Raw genomic sequence first — 17,257 nt, 5'->3', positions numbered from 1 at the left:
GGAAATGTCTTGTGCTAGAAACAGCATTTGTTCCCTGCTTAATGAATTGGATTCTACTGAAATCCCAACATGGTAAGACTGATTAGCAGACTTTGGTAATGCCTTCTGCCCTAGTATGATTTTATTATACTCTTTTATTACCAAGGAAAAACCCATTGGTGAACATACACCCAAATTCTGGGAGAAAATGTATCGGTGATTAGCCTGTGCTGGGGAAGAGCATGGCCCCTGGACTCTGAAATACAGAGCAGCAAAATGAAAGACACCCCACCAAAAAAATAAAACAAAAACAGACATATACACAAGCAACAGAGGGAAAGAAATGTCATTGAGGGGTGTTTAATGTTAAAGAGAAACTATACATCTGGGATGGTGGTGAGGAGGATTTATAAGAGCTGAACAAGGTGACCACCTGCATTCACTTCAAAGAGAAAAACCCGCAGCAGTGTGAGGAGTGCTTATGAAGCTACGCGCATGTGTGTGCATGCGATGCTTCTTTTTGCTGACAAAGTATGAAGTATATTGTCTTCGCAAACATCCCTGGGCACCAGCAGCTTCTCCTCTATATTGACAAATTAAGTTTCAGCATGGGATTAAGAGGGGGAAAAAAATAATCTCCCTCATGCATGTAGCCATGTAGTCTGAGCTGGACAGATTTCCCCTTGGCCCAGGCAGTACAGAAGAGCTAGGTACTGGCTTCATGGGGACTCCCAGGCTATGCACTGGTCAGCCACAGGTCATACCTTCCTTCCTCACAACAGCAGGTTGTTAACCTTCCTCCACCACACTGTGGTCTGTGCAGTGTCCAGGAACAGTTTACAGGACTGCAAATTTTAAACCATATTCTTGTAGAAGAGCCTTGGTGAACTTTCCCTCTAATGTGACAAAGCCCTTTAAAGGGACCAAGAATTGGTTCCAAATTCCCCAGTGGGGTGGCAGGGTTTGAAGCCCATGTAACTAGGCCTCACCCATGTCTGGCTGTCATTTCAGATGTGCAATAATGATGCAAATTGCTGAGATTTACCGATGAGAGAGCAGAAAGAACTCACTCTTCTCCTCGCTGGCTTTGTTTCTGTAATGAAATAGCATGTGCTTGTATGCAGGGGAGCAGTTTACTTTGTCAGCACCTCCTCTGCCTCTTCACCCTGACTGAAGCATCCAAGGGGAGACGCACCCAAAGACAAACTCCCCAGCAGAACTGAAGGAATAGCAAACCAGCTGGCCTGATGGGGGAAATTTCAAAACCAAAATGTCTCTTAAATAAGCTTCTTTAATTATTATCATCATCTGTTTATTTATACAAATATAAAATATATTTATATAGATTTATATAATATAGATTTGTTGCTTTGGTGGCTCCTTTCATTTACAGACATACTGGTCGACGATCTCTGTGCACTTTTTACACTTGACGTAACAACACCAATGGAACTTGCAGTGGCAACGCTCCACCTGGACGCTCTTGAACTGGTCATAACCCCGTCCGCAGCACATCAGCTCACACCCATCCATGCCCTCCGAGGTCTTGTTACACAGTCGGCCCTGGGTGCCCAGAGAGCCAGTGGTCTCATTGCGCAGGCAATAGTCCGGGCTGGGGTCGACATAGACCAGGTCCTCTTGCGTCGGCATGTTGAAGCGGTTGTTCACCAGCTCCAGCTTGCCCTTGCGGCTGATCCTCATGGCAGCAGCACTGTCGTACTTCTCCTTCAGCAAGTCGCCCACCTTGCGGAAGTCAGCCAGCTGCAGCCAGCAGGTCTTGAGGCTGCAGGAGCCTGACACGCCGTGGCACTTGCAGGCCACGTCTGCCAGCTTGTACACCGCCTGTGGGGAAAGAAATGCCATCAGGCAAAGCTGCATTTATTCCTGCTGCACTGGCAGCTGACTTAATTACAATGAATTCATCACGTTTTCATAACTACTTTGATTACCCCCCCAACTTCTGTTGTTTCACCCTTCAGAAAGACAAAAGTCTCCTCTTCCTCCTGTTGCGACTGCTGCGTTCCTGTTCCCTAAATATTTCTATTTCTGGTCATGCTGCCTCCAAACATGGCTCCCCCACCCCACCTTCTTTTCCTCTGGCAGATTTCTGACTTGACAACAGGGTCATGAGCAGGAAAGATGAGAGAGTCCTCTCCGCGTGGACTCTGGAAATTCCCCCAGTCTCACAGACCACGGCAGTCTTACATGTTTTTCTCGTCAGAGCTGAGAAAAGGGAACACCTGGGAACCATCCCATGTCCTATCACCCACACCAGGGACCAACGCCATCGCTGCAGGGATGCACCTGCATCCTTCGGAAATAAACCCCCGGACCCACACCCTTTCCCTCCATCTCTGCCGAGAGGAGCTCGTTCGGGAGCAGTGTCCAGAGGAGGCATCATTTTCCAGAGGAGGAGCCAGCAGGGGTGGTGGTGGTGGGAGAGACGGACAGGCCTGGCCTGGAGCACAGCAGCTCACCTCAGCTCGAGGTGCGACCCGGGCGCCCGGCCGCGGGCCCTAACTGCAAGCCGGCGCCATCTTGTGTCCACACACGTCCCTGCACCAACGGGGCTGCCGCCGCGCGGAAAGGCCTAACGTTTTAAACCGCAAATGCAAGCTTTCGGCGCTGTCCTTTCCAAGATATTTTCAGCTACGTTTTCCGGAGTCTGTATGATGCATCATACCCCTGAAAATCCGGCATCAAAATCGGCAAACAGTCTTGAAAATTCAGGCCAGTGAGCATTAAACCCTCAGCAGAGCAAGTACATGATGTGAAGGAGCACAGCAGTTCCTCTCCTCCTCCCCACACTAGCTAGGAGGAGAGAGAAATATTGAAAAACACTCTGGAAGAACAAAGCTCAAAACCTAGGAAAATAAACTGAAATGCAGGTTGGGTTTGTTCTTTCCATTATTTTCAGAGACAGGCACCGAACTGCAAGGCTACGTGAGATCCCGTCAGCACTCACGAGCACTGACAGTTTGCAAAGCAAGGAGCCGGCATCCCCACGCAACCGGAGCAGCTTCCCCCCTGCCCCTGCTCATCATCCTCTCACAGTCAGTCTCCCATCTGCTCTCCCACGAACATCCTGCGTCCTGCACGTCCGCAGGACACTGCCTCTGCCAGATCCCTCGTGCCAAGCAGAGGTGTTTGGCATCTGCTGCAAACCTTATCTGGTGGGGCAGATCAAAGAACATGGGAAAAAGCTCTGAAGGTGACAGCAGTATGTCTTCTAGCCAGGTTTTTCTGCTGCAGAACACTGAGGTTTCTTTTCTGCCTCACTCACTGACACAGAAGAAAGCTTCCCAGCTCTCTGCATTCGCATGCCAAGGAGTAGGTGATTAAGGCAACTGAGCATACTGCAAGCAAAACCTTCTGCCTACAACTACGTTCTGGACCAGCAGCAAGAGGTCAGAGTTCTTCTACAGCAACTGATTGCTCCTGGTCTAACTAACATCTAGTGCTTTTGACAGCTAGTGAAGATTCAATTTGGCTTAATGGCTAAATCACATGGAGACCAATCCAGCTCCTGAGAAAGTCAATGGAGTGAGTCCTTAAAACAGAGAAGCTTTAGTTCTGCTCCTCAGAGCTCAATTTACTGAGGCAATCCCTCACGGCGCAATGTAACAGCTACAGGCTGGGACTTAAGCACTTGCCTTGGATCAAACTACAACTGCAGAGGACCAACCACACCGTTACTTAAGGATTCCTGCTGTACTATAACCAGACAGAGCTACAGCTGAATTTCCCGAGCCCCAGACACTCACTATATCCTCACTGCATTGCCAGCCTGCTTGTTATAAGCCTGTGTTAGCACTTTTTGGTTATGGTTCTGTCAAATCCCAGGCCACTCATGCCTCCCTTGCCCTTGCATGTGTTTTTATGAAGTATTACGATTCTTCCTAATCCTGGGCTTTGTTCCTTTAGGAAAACACTGCAACTTGATCCCTCTCAGTTAATGTCATGGGACTGAGTTCACTCTGACTTGGCTTTAAGCAACTGATGCTCAAAACATCTGGCCCATGTGGGTAGTAGCTGTGCTGGGGAATGCAAATGCTACCAGTTATCACAGGTAAGCATGGCGCCACTCAGCCCCCTGCAGCTCCCGCTATCAGCGTCCTGTGGAGGGAACCATAGCTTCAGCTGCTAAATGACTCTCCATCTTTGCTGCCCAGATGAGGAGAAAGCAGAGGAAATTGGAGAATTCCTCTCTGACCAGGCTCAGGTCAAGGTAAAGAATAACAGACCCCACATGCAGTTCTGAGGGCAGGGTCTGATCGATGGCCATGCCACTTAAGCAGGTTGAAAATGCCTCTAATGGAAAGGCTTAAAGCCCCTTCCCATAAGCCCAAGTTCTCTTCCAATTCTTTTCTTGCAGGGATGGGAATGGGAAGAGAATTAATGGGGAATTCCTATGTGGTCAATTAGCCAGACCCCCTTCCAGGCTCTTCTGACACTGGCTTGAGTGACTGATGACTGAGACCTGCCATATGCTGACTGGGTAAACAGCACGGAAGGACTGACTGCCACAGTTTGCCAGACAGGGCAACTGATAAGGAATGGGGGGAAATAAGAGAGGGTAATGGAGACCAATTGGAAGAAGACAGATGGAAGGAAAGGACGTATTGAGATAACAGCCAAAGACAAACAAACAAGGCCAATAAAGCCAGGAGCCACCACAGACTCCGACATGGAGTGAAGGGGTGATGAGGTCAGGACTGCTTGAAAGATGAAAGACCTCTGGTCCGCTCCCATCCCTCTCAGCTCCTTCTGAGAGCCATGAAGAACAGGGACAATCTTCTCTCTTGCCACCAGAGCTCCTCGAGGTTCAAGGAGAACTTTCTCACCTACAGGAAACTCAGTGAGGGGACGTGCCAAAACTCTGCCTAGAAATCAGAAGACATCAACTGAAATGCTGCCTGGGAAAGTGGGGCAAGACTGTACGTGGGATAGCACCTGGTGGACACTTAGCAGTGCTCACTGCCATGTCTCCAGTACTCCTTTCTTTCAGCACCAGCTTTTGGGAGTATGGAGTTACACATGCACCTTCCTACTTTCAAAACCAGAATCTCAGAAGTTTAGGAATGCAGGATGAGATGAGACCTCCTTGGTTATTAAGTATGATCTCTTGCTGTTGTGGGCACCACTTCAAATGATATTTTCCTTAAATGTATAGAGTGCCCTTTTAAAAGCAATTAGGTTTTCAGCCACCATTATTCTGACCACTATTCCAATGATAAAATATCTTTTTCTAATTTCCAGCCTAAATGTATTCACTTTATGCCCATTTGCAATTGTGCCAAATTGGCCTTTTGCTTAGAAAGTACTTTTCCTTCCCTATTATTTCTCCCACTAACACAGACATCAGTCATATCCTCTCTCAACTTTCACTCTGCTAGGCTAAACATGGCAAGCTATTCCAGGCCACTTTCTTAAGAAAAGATTCCTATCCCTTGGGTCAGCCATAACAAGCCTTTTCTAGTCTGAGGTCATTTTGCTTGGGAATATGAGACATACAATATTTTGGGGCCTCACAAGAGCTCAATACAATGACATTAGTATTCCCCATGTTTTATAAAAAGGCTTTCCCTAGTAAATTATAGGGTATTTACCACCTTCCAAGCCATGTTATATCTGCAGCTGACTGCTGCAACCAATTCTTTCCTACTCATTTCCTAATGACTAAAAATGTTTTTTATACAAGACCTCAAGTGATGGTCTTAATGTTGTTAGCTGCTGTACAAAATTCAGATTCTCCCCTGTATTCGTATTACCTGCCACCTTTGCATCATCAGTAAATTTCATCAGCCCATTCCTAAATCTTGTGTTGAGGCTGAGAAACAAAAATAATATGTGTTAGTCTTGAAGCAAGTCCTTGAAAGAACTCTGCTAATTAAGCTCTGTTAAGACCAAGAGATGCCCTTTCACACAACTTACTGACATCTTTCTTTGAATCAGTTTCTTGTCCATCTCATAGCTGCTGCATTTCTCCTTACCTTTCCCAATTTAACTAAGCGTTTCTCATGTGGGAAATACATTAAATGTCTCACAGAAGTTCAGATAAATGAGACTTGTCAGATCTAGCTTGCTTTTTAGGAAATCAGTAATGTTCTAAATGCTTGTGTGATCAATCTTTGAGAAATTCTTCTCCAATTATTTCCCATTTTGCCCCTTCCTCTGAGATATCCTTTCCCCCACGTCCTCCTGTAACACCGCCTGTGCTGCCAGGTGCCATCTTTTTCAGAGTGCCAGGAAAGAAAGTGGGCACTCACCATGACTTGAGAGCTTTATGACACTACCTGAGCTTTGCACCCACCTTGGTGGTGATAATTTACATTTCCAGCCCTTCTCCTTTGCTCCCATGCTAATATACTTCTAAGAGCCAAGAGGAAAGGCTGCCCTGTACTGCCCAAATACCATCCTGACCAGACAGCCCTGGAACCTGTAGCAATGCCATCTCAGAGCCATCCTGGGTCTTATCCCTAGATCATTTCACATCCACCTCCTTTCTTGATCCCAGCACCTCCATTGCTCACTACCCCCAAATCCTCATCCACCCAATCCACCCCAAAGCTCCAGCCTCATTTACCCCAGAGACCTCTGTCCTGTCAACCCTTTGCTGCCACTGGACTGCCATCTGAATCATGTGACCTGATCCCAAACTCCCCTCCATTAGCAGCCCCTGGCACCATCCCACCCATCTCGGGTCTGCTGACCCCAAACTGCGGTACCTGCTGCTCAGCTCTTCTTCCTCTACCTGTCTGAACAAGACAGCTGCCTCCTCCAGCTGCCTCCTCATGCCTTCCTCGCTCCCACATCATGCCAACACCATTGGCCACTGCCTACTGTGATAGACTGTGCCTGCCCCTAGGGCACTCTGCCTGACTTCCCCCAAAAAGCAGGGTCCCAGGGGGATTAAAAAATTTACACTACAAGCACTTATTCCCCTAGGCAGAAGCGCCGAGGACAGAAAAAGACATTTCCATTGTGCAGCAGGCATGCAGTACCCCTCCCTGGGAGCAATGCCCCCCATTCCAGTTTGAAGTCCCAGGTAAAGCACTCACTCACTTTGGGGACCAAAATGACTCTGTCTTTAGACTCAGCCCCATCCTCACTGACTAGGAGTCTCCTTTCTTCCAGCCTCCTCCTATTTGCAAAATTTAAAAAACTTTGCTGTTTATTTTACTACCCTTTGCAAGGTCTGACTCAGCATGATTTTTTACTGCTCTCACTTCATCTTTACACTTCTTGACCTCTAAGACAGACCTTTCCATTATTTATTTGCTATCAGTTCTTTTTTTCCATTCTTAGCAGTAGGCTCTCAGTCTATTCTTAACAGCTTCTCTGTGGTAGTTATTCATTCAGTGAGGTCTGGATAGTCTTCCTACAAGCTTTTTCCTCTTGCTTGGCATGCAGAATTGTAATGGCTTTAGCATCTTTGACTTGAAAAAGTTCCAGACCTCCTCCACATTGAGCTCCTCGGCTGAGTTTACTAACTGGCTCTCTTAGTTTATCGGTTTGTTCTTTGAAATCCACAAGCTTAATTACACACTGGTTTATACTTCCATTTAATATAATTAAAATTACTTGTATTCATTGAATCTAAGGTTATTTTCTACAGCCATCTGTTCTACAGAGTCTACAAAAACCAAGCTTGAAATAACATTTTCTTTTGCTGGCCCCTTTGGAAAGCTTTTGTCCAGGTCCTGTGTTAACTGAAATCGCCTTGAGAGCTTGCCTATGGAGTCCAGAGAAGCACGGGCACTGTAGCATTTCAAGTACAATTTAAACAACTTTCTGCACCGTAGTAGGCTGGACATAACTGGTTTTAAGTCTGTTCTTAAAGCAAGACAAAGCTTTCTTCCATCTAAAACCATACCATCATCCAAAATCACAGCTCAGTCAGATTCTTGCCCATATAACAAGAATAACAGGACAGGGTAGTGTTTTACCCATGCTGTGGAGCAAGTATCTTCTGACTTGATTTTCTAACACAGGTGTTACTACAGTTCAACTGGCACCTCAAACTATTGGCCATATTCTGTCTCTGGATCCCTCAAGGAAATGGGACTGGCTGTAAAAAAGTCTCATAACATATTCACTCCCTATTTTAGGCAGGGTATTTTTTCGTAGCAGTCCAAGTTCATGACTCTAGACATAGATGTTCAAAACAAGCAATGCAGAGAAGAATGTTACTTTCAGGCAGCTACACCATGGAGGAATGCCCCCCCATTTCTAAGCAAATGCAGACCCTCTGCCCTTCCAAGTCAAAGAAAACACAATGCCAAATCAAAAACCCAGTGAGTTCTACAGCTTTCAAGTTCACAGTTTTCGACGTACTGCTAATTTACCCCAATTTGATTTTTGCAAAAGAACCATAAAGTATTTGCAGTGCTTCAACCTGACGCATTGATTTCACAATCAAACAAATAGAGCAAATCTTCTTTGCTGGCAAAATGAAGCTGAAATCACACGCAGAAAAGACAGGCACACATGGGAAAAGGAAAGGTAATTCAGTAACTATTAGAAGTAAGAAATGGCATAAAATTGGTAAGGGAACTAAGGATATTAGTTAAGAGTGTACAAAAGAGCAAGTCTAAGTACACTTAGAATTGTTTAATGTGCATTAGAAATAAAATTAACCTTCGAAAAGCTCACTACTAGGGAAGAACGGTAAACATTTTAAACACCCCATGTAAAAGGCACAAATGTTCAAGTAAATATTCCTGTTCTACCATTTGGAAAGAGGCAGGATTACAGTTGTACTGCATATGACTGATGCTACACCTTCCAGGCTATTAATCACAGACAGAGGAATTGTGTAAAAAGCATATGTGCATACACTGAACACATACAAAGGGGGCAACTTCACCTATGTTTACAGCATCAGAATATACAAATACCAGAACCCAGCACATCATTTCGGTATCTAGTTTCCAAAAGGATATGGAAAAAACGGAACGGATACACTAAAATGCCATGAAAATGATTTGATGGCTGCTGAGTTTGTCAAGAAAGAGTGGTGAATGAATAAATTACAGCAGATAAATACTTCTAGTCAGAGGAAATTCCGATTACTAAAAGGCTTTTGGATCTAGCTGTAAAAGTCAGAAAAAGAACTGACTGGAAGCTGATGCCAGATAAATTCATGTGATGATGGGGTACTGCGCTGAAACATGGTGATTAATGACGGTAGTGTACTACAAAGGGAAGAGGTGGATTCTCCATCCCTAGGGATCTCCAGATCAAAACTGTATATCTTCTCAGAAAATGTCTGTCACCTAGATGCAAATTATTTATTTTGCCCAATACCCAGGTAACTGAGCAAGGCGTAAGTTTCAGAGATAGCCAGGTAGCCTGATCGGATGTTTGCTTCTGGCCTTACATTCTCCTAAATCTGAATGGTGGCAGTAGAAGAAAACTCCACAAGCCAAGAGATTCTTCTTTTCAGCACCAGCCTGCCACTTCCCAGCTCTGGGAAGACAGTTTCTGAGACGTAAACCTTGCAGGTGCGTCATGATAGCACCTAGTTTATTTGGCAGGTGTTTACATGCCTGCACACATATGTCATACAGTATCTCAACAGACCCAAAAATTCACTGGCTTTAGCTGGCAACAGAAGCCTGCCATCAAAAATGGAATATCATATTGTCAATATTGTCGGTAATATTCACTACAATGCAGAAAATGTCACCATACACTGCTACTGGGGCATCATTGGACTATCCCTCACCAAACCTCCAAGTAATTTGGTATCTAGGTATCTCAAGCCTTCTGAATCTGCCTCTGAGAAAGAAGAAAGGGTCAGCATTCAACTTACCCTACGACCAGCCTCATTGTTTTGCAAGTTCATCAGCATGCGAGCCTGCTCCTCTGAACCTCTCACGTAGTTCTTCTCCCTTTCCTTAGCATCCACAAACTCCTTGGCAAAACGATATCCATACTCCACGTTATCCCCGCAGCCACCCCACAGCCAGTCCCGGGGCAAGTCCTTGGGCCGGGCTGTCCGACTGCAGCCACAGCTGGAGAGCTCTCCTTCACGGCAAGCCCGGCTGATCGCATTCACCACCCCAGCGGCACTGACTGCATAGGTGAAAGCAGTCTCTCTGCTACCTGTGACAGAGACATGAGAAGCAAAGTTAACAAGAGACAGATCTCATTTAACAAATGCAATGCACAGCAAGGAGCCAGCAAACAGCTTCTGGAAAGTAGGACATGGTGTGCTCGGAGACAGTGCACAGAATTAACTGGAACATAGGAATGGGGTGGTCAGGCACAGGGGCACCACCCCGTTCTAGCAGAGAGGGAACTGTCTGCCCTAACACATGGTTTGCACCCTGTTTTTTTTCATTTCACAGTAACAGCCCCAGTCAATTGTCTGTCCAGAGCTGGCAGTCTGTAAACAGGATCAAACCCAAATATGACTATCTGACACACACCAGGGAAGGGTCTGAGATTCCTGCTGTTGCCTGCAGGAACGTTCTTGGGAAGAGCATGTTCTTCATGTTCTTCATCAATTTGTATGTGCTGCTCCTCAAGGATTATTATTTTTATTACACCTATGTTTGTCCATTTAAGAGCCCTGGAAACTCTGGGCCTTGCCCAAAGGAAATAGCAACACCACAGACAGGGACTGCTCAGTCTCTTTCCCCTTCAGCAACCTCTCATTTTAACCTGGAGGAAACTCAAGCAGCAAAAGGGTTATTCCCTTGCTGAAAATACAGCTGTTGCCTTAGCCACTGAATTTGCCAATAATCATTGAGACCCTGGGTCTGTGTAAAAGGAGTGTTCTGATTAAGTCAGATATCACTCTGGAATGGTTTTCATTTAATTGGGACAAGTGCTCTTTAAGGGCTCTTCAGTTCATCAACCTTATTTACATAAGACTATAGTTTTTACATTTGATATATGTATCATATATAATATATATCATAGATAAGACTATATATTTACGTAAGACTAAGTAAAACATCAGCTATATTTACGTAAGGTCAGCTGAGAATTATTTTGAGAAAAACTGAAGGAAACCCATTTTTACAATAAAGTATCAAGGCAGAGACTCTCCCAGTGCCTACAGAACCACAGTGCTGGAACGAGTAGAACTTTCCCATGTAGACAATAATAAATGAAAAGACTTTCCATTAGCAGGTTTACTAGAGGCTGCCCTGCTTTGAGTGTATGCTCTGTACAGCTTAAGAGTCTGAGCCAAGCAGCTGGATTGGGTCTCCAGCTATGTATGCCTGGCAGTGATTCAGCCCCAATTTGACCGGGGCACAACACAGCCAGAACACTGCATGAGACCCACAGAGAGTGCTGTGGGTCTGAAGAGGGGGAGTAGAGGGGGATGAGGAAAAGGAGGCAATCCACACCTGCACTTTTACCACGGGGTGTAATAAATAACTGACCTGACACCTTCAGAGTAATTTTGTGTGTCACCAAACTTTCAGGTGATAAAGAGAACAACTGCTAATGCTTCACTGGAATAAACAATCTGATTGTGAAGAGCTATTTACACCAAAACCCAGCAAGATGCTCTCAAACAAATTTGAATGACATCAGAGGGCAGATCCTCCAAGAACAGTTTGTCACCAGCCCACGAGGCTCTCAGTGCCAGCTCCCTCAGCAGGACTGAGCTGATGCTTTTGGTATGCTCTTGTTCCAATTTGCATGTGCTGACAATCTGTAATTAATAGCAGCTTATCACCAGCTTAGTGGTAATGACCCAAGATAAAGGCAAGGCTGTCAATGGCATCCACCTTGCAGAACAGCTTGCGATTTACAGCCGCTGCTGCTGCCCCTGTGTCCCCCCCCTGCCCGTTCCCCAATGAGAATTGTACACTAAGGGCTTCTGCTCTGGAATACAGCACAAGGCTGATAAAATGCTACAGGACACATAATATAGAAGGGAGGGCCTTACTAGCAGGTCATCAGGAGAAGACTATGTCCCTCAAACATCCCTGGTTCAAGAGGTAAAGAGGAGTGACTCTTAGCTAAGGTAATTCGGCTGAGACTGGCCCATAAGGGAGTTATGGCCATTTTTCAATAATCAAAATCAAGCTTTTACTCATCTAGTTTGTTTTGCATGATATGGCTATTTGAAGGTAATGGTCCAATGAGCAGTTTTGCCCCTACCAGTCTGTGCCTGTATGGTGACAGCCCTGCAGACACACCGATCGTCCTGTTAAGTAGGATCATCCTGTTAAGTAAAGCACTCCCTGCATCTACAGGGATTAAAATAAATACAAGGGAAGGACCTCCGGGTGTTACAGCTTATGCGACAGAGCCTGCATGACTCCAGGTGCTTAGCATCCTTACAGTTTGATTGAGATCTCTGAAAGCACAGGCTGGATTTACACTTTTACTGTCCACGTTTTAAACGTCTTCACGTTTCAGAGGTAGCTGCACGACTCAACACGCAGCCCCTAGATCTGCATGAGTTGTTCAGGCTGCTGAGCAGGCTGCAACAAGTCACAGTGGCGCTCACCCCCCCTCCCCTTGCTGCCCACAAAGCAGAACAAACCATGGTGCTCAGCAGATGTAGGTTTGGAAGACCGTGGCTTGGTTTGGGAGGTGGGACTGGCTGCATGCATGAAACCCTGTGCTAATAACACAAAGCAAATTTGTAGCTGGCAATTGCGGGCTTATAAACCCTAGTTTTCTTTGCCCTCCTGCCACACCTTCCAGCCTTGGAAAACTATTTGGGTTTTTGCTGACCAACTCAAAAGTTCACTCCAGTTCCACGCTGCCATCTCAAAAGGCAGGGCTGTTATTCCCCAAATTTAGGCGAACGTGAACAGAGGTTACAGAGATGGTCAGGCAGTAGCCCCCCCTCTGCCCCCTCCCGCGCCCCCCGCGCAGCGGGCTGGAGCCAGCCGGGCTGCCGTGCCCTGCGCGGCCCGGGCCGTGCGGGGGCTGCGGGCGCGGGAGGCGCTGCCCGCCGGCGCGGAGCTCCGCGGAGCTCTGCTGCCCTCCTGTGCCCGCCAGCCACCGCCACCAGCAGCAGGAGCTTTTTGGGGGGCTCTGCCGAGGGTGCCAGCGTGAGCAGTACCCAGACGAGGTGTCGGTCCCCACGGGTCGCTTTTCTGGAGCGGCTCAAAAAGGAAATAGGAGAACGGATCCCAGCGGGGAGATCGACGTAAAGATGAGAAAAATGTGTTGCTCTAACTTTTTTTTAATGAAAAAGTTTTCAGCTGATTCATTTTTCTCAAAAGCACATCCCTAGAGTTTGCCAGTCTCGAAGGAAAAATATTTCTCTTTGTTCTCTTCTTTTATGACTCTTTTTACATTTGAAAAGGCAGAAGAGATAAGATCTTTGGTTCCATAAATGAGTGGACTAACCTGGAAACCCCAGCCTTGCATTTAGGATTGCACTGAAGGAGATACATTCTGTCCTCCCATGAGGAAATTTTAACATGACCTTTTCGGGAGCTTTGTCTTCTTCATAAACGTAGCAGCAAGGAATGTGTCTGTATATAATAATACATATATAGAGAGAGATGCACATGTGCGCAGCCTAAAATCTGTATCAACAGAACAAGAAGCAACTTCAGAAGGATAATTTTTGTGTATCACCAGATATCATTATTGAATAAACCACATTTAAAATGCGAGAGCAACTCTCACACCACGACAGTAGGGAAAAAACAATGCTAAAAAAGCAGCCTACTTCAGCGCTACGGATGCCTCCACAAAAGCTTTGTATCGTTGGACGGCCTGACTCTATGAAATGCACAAAATGAAGGTGTCATGATTAAACACAGACCAACTAGGTCTCCCATTTCTGAGCTGAGCCAAGTTCTGGTATGGGGAAAGGAAACAAATCTTCCAGGTTTCTGAGTGAATGCTCTTACAAGGATCTCCCAGGCTTCGGACTTGGCCAGGGTAGGTTCTCCTCCCCTCTCACAATCCAGTGCAGCTCAAGAAATCATATAATATATACCATGCCTGCATCGGTGGGTGGGCAGCCGAGGGTTGTTGGCATACTACACACCTTCTGGGTCCTTCTTATCTTTTCCCTCCCTCAAGACTCTGGCATGCCTCTGCACTGTTGCAGATACTCTGGGCTCCAGACCTTCCTCATGCCATTGGCACAGAGTACAGAAAAAGGGCTGTGGTCCAGAACTGGGGCTCAGAGGTTGAAAACAAGGAGACAGGCACACAGTATGATCGCAGGGAAGAATTACTTTATAGTTGGCACAGCCTGAGAGATTGAAAGGCTTTGTTTTCTTCCTCAGCATGGAAATTTAGATTTGCTGAAATGATGAGCAAGCTTCATTACAAAGTAAGAAAAAGTGGAAGGTGGAGCTAAGAGAAAAGAGGCAGCATCTCCCTCCACAACAGCTTGTCACTGACACAGACAACAGCAATGCATCATCACAGACCCTTTAATACCCCAGGCCACCTATAGTGACATTTCTCCTACTGCTGTGCTGTCTTGTGCTGGAGTATAAACACCTGAACATGCTCTAACTAACCAGAGAATCTAAAGGAGATAGGTTCAAAACTCTTTGTTAGGATAGGTTTTTAAACAGCAGGCAATCACCTCACAGACATTACCATGAGCAGTGCTCCTAACAAACAAATGCACGTGCACACAAACCAAACAGCAGCCGGAATACCGGACATACCCATCACATACCCACCACACCTCTTTCCTCATCAAAAAACAAACCTACTCCCAATCTAAACTAATAGGATCAAATTAATTTTAGAGGGGAAAGATCCTTCCTCTTCCACTCTCCGCTCCAGTCCCTCCTTCCTGCATACCCTCTGATCCTTCCTGACAGCTTTTCATCCTTCAGCTCTGATCTTTGCTTTGTCTTAGTTCACCCTTACTTCTTTTCTCCAAGTGTGGACTTACCCAGGGCTGCAGGAAAATACCGAAGAAGAAGAAGAGGTTTGCCCCAGAAGGGGAGATTCCTATTTTCTTGTGTCCTTGCAGAGTCACTAGGATCTCTCTGGGGATCTTAAACTTACCCTATTATTTGGGATAAGTCACATGTGAGGGAGGGACACCAGAAGGAAAAGATGGAGTTGTATTTTCTTGGTGGCTGAAATTTGTTTTCATACCCCAAAGCACAAGTTTTAACAATCTGGGATTGCATGCAGCCTCACCTGGCCACCACCCTTTCTATCAGAAAGCAAGAGAGCAAGGGTGCAGATGCCTTGGATGTGCATCAAGAGCTGAAAGTACGCCTCAGGAAACGGCATCTCCCAGGGGAACATCCCAGAGAAGCAGGGATTTGCTGGGGTATGAGCTGGACAGAAAGGGAGGAATTAGAATGGCTGTGGTGGGCTGAATTAGAAATTCTGAAAGACTGAGTAACACATGCAAAAAAAATCTATAAAAGTCTCTAAGATGACAGATAAGAATTTCAGGATCAAACGGAAGGGATCACAGGACTTGATTACCCTGGTGCCCTATCGCCTTGACACCCCAGACGTATTAAAGATGCATCTCGGTGTCCTGCTGCCTACGCAGGTTTTTTTGAGAGTGAAGACAAAAAGGTGCAAGCAATACTGGGAGCAGCTGGGGGTGCAGGAGCTGAAGGTCTTTTCCCATCCCTTGCTAAGTGTTTTCCCTGACCTCACAACCAAGAAATAGTACTGGTTCTTCAGTGTAAATGATTGGCTTTGTGGGTGGGAAACAAGACCTCTACACAGGGGTTGGAAAGCGTGCATGTGTGTGTGTGTGAGTTGAGTGACTGTTTTAACACCTTTTCTTTATTGTCCTGGCTGTCGGACACATCAAACTGAGCCCGGATTTCTCAGTTTCTTGCCATCAGATGACTGCATTTCAAAAGGAGCTGGGACAATGCAGCTAGGTCACACCTCAATTCAAGTGCAGCAATGGCCTGTCAATGTGCCTCTTGCGGCCAGCAGGGCAGGAATTATAAAAATCTCCTAGGTTTACACAGAAAGTGGCAGAACAGTGAAGGTGGGGGAGAGATCCCATGCCAGAGGAGTCTGCATTTCCCACATGTCGAGGCTGCATTCCCTGTCCGAGGGCACTCCAGATGCTAGGAATGATAGCATGGGACCATTGTTCCTGGCTCCAGCTTCTACCCTCCCTACCTTTAAACACGCACACAAAACAAGAGCAGCCTCTCTCTTCCTGACCTTCCCATGCCCCCCCGAAGAAAGTGTGTGTGTCCCACTAACTCCTGCTGTGTCTCAGGTGCCCTGCTGCCACCCACCCAGGTGCGGGCAACACACAAGCAATGCCAGCACACCAGGGAATGGAAAAGCTCGTTAAGCACAGCTTTAGGAGCAGTGCTAACGGGGTTCATTACTCCTGCGTGTGTATTTGGCGAAAGGGAGAGCACTGCACAGGGACAGCCAGCCGGCGCCCAGCACCTCCCTGTACCGGGTACTCCTACCTATTTTCATGACCCGCCCGAAGACGGAGGTGTTGTCCACCGTGCTGCAGTTCCACCGCCGCTGCCGAAACTGGTACTGGCATTCCTTGATGGCGCTGCGGGCCCCTTCCCCAATGAACACCATGTGCTCCTGGTAGAGCTGGCAGAGTTTGCGCTGCCCGGGGGAGAGCCCCGGCAGCTGGCTGCACACCGGCTGCGCGCCGATGATGTACATCTCAGGTCTCTGGATGGGGTTCATGGCCAAAGACCTACGATGAGAAAAACATCCATGGGAGCCTGGAGGGAGAGGCCCCCTCCGCGAAACGCCCGGCACCTTTCCCCGCCAGCCCAGCCCAGCCCCGCTCCCAAAGCCCGGGCGCATTTCTCATGTCAGCTGCCTCCCTCTACGGCTCTGCCAGATGCAAGGCTTTTCCAAGGCTCTAGCGGGAGGAACACAGCTCGTTTGTAACCCGAGTTTAAACACAGAGGACACCCGGGATGGGGAGGGGGCAGAGAGAAAGCTCAGCACTTTCTCTGCAAAAGAAGAAAGTGAGCTGCTTTTTCACAGACCGCCAGCGAGCCATGCCTGCCTTCAAGCCAGGCTATTTTTCTCGCTCCTTAGGCGAAGGGGGCTCCGCGGCTGCTCCCGGGGCTTTTGGCAGCGGGTCGGAAACCTTACCCATCCTCTCCTCCCGCATTCCCCACATCCTCAAAGCCCGGACGGGGCTGCACCAAGCCCCTACAAACAGAGCCCAGAAACGCCTGGAAGAGAGGGGCTACGTCCCACGTCCCCAGAAACGAGGCAGGGTCAGCGGGAGGGGGGAACCTGGAAAGAAGCGAGCTGCGGCGAAGGACGCCCGGGAGGCAGGAAAGTTCCTGCGGGGAGCGCAGGGCGGCCGCCCCGCTCCCGCTCCCCCGCCCGC

The 17,257-nt window shown here is 47.2% G+C and overlaps 1 protein-coding gene across 1 annotated transcript in view; it reads right to left on the bottom strand.

The window, feature by feature from the left end:
- Positions 1-323: 323 nt before the first annotated feature.
- Positions 324-17,257, bottom strand: part of WNT5B (Wnt family member 5B) — a 76,402-nt gene continuing 59,468 nt past the window's right edge. Inside the window, exons 3-5 of the mRNA XM_055808286.1 lie at positions 16,356-16,603; positions 9,797-10,089; positions 324-1,821 (exon numbers count right to left, since the gene is read on the bottom strand). Of these exons, the coding sequence (XP_055664261.1) occupies positions 1,363-1,821; positions 9,797-10,089; positions 16,356-16,603 (1,000 nt within the window). The 3' untranslated portion in view covers positions 324-1,362. The remainder of the gene's footprint in view (positions 1,822-9,796; positions 10,090-16,355; positions 16,604-17,257) is intronic.

The sequence above is a fragment of the Falco peregrinus genome, chromosome 6, assembly GCF_023634155.1.
Source record: "Falco peregrinus isolate bFalPer1 chromosome 6, bFalPer1.pri, whole genome shotgun sequence".
In the NCBI taxonomy this organism is placed as follows: Eukaryota; Metazoa; Chordata; class Aves; order Falconiformes; family Falconidae; genus Falco; species Falco peregrinus.
The sequence above is the reverse complement of the archived record's forward strand: the minus strand, read 5'-3'. Positions and strand labels throughout refer to the sequence as shown.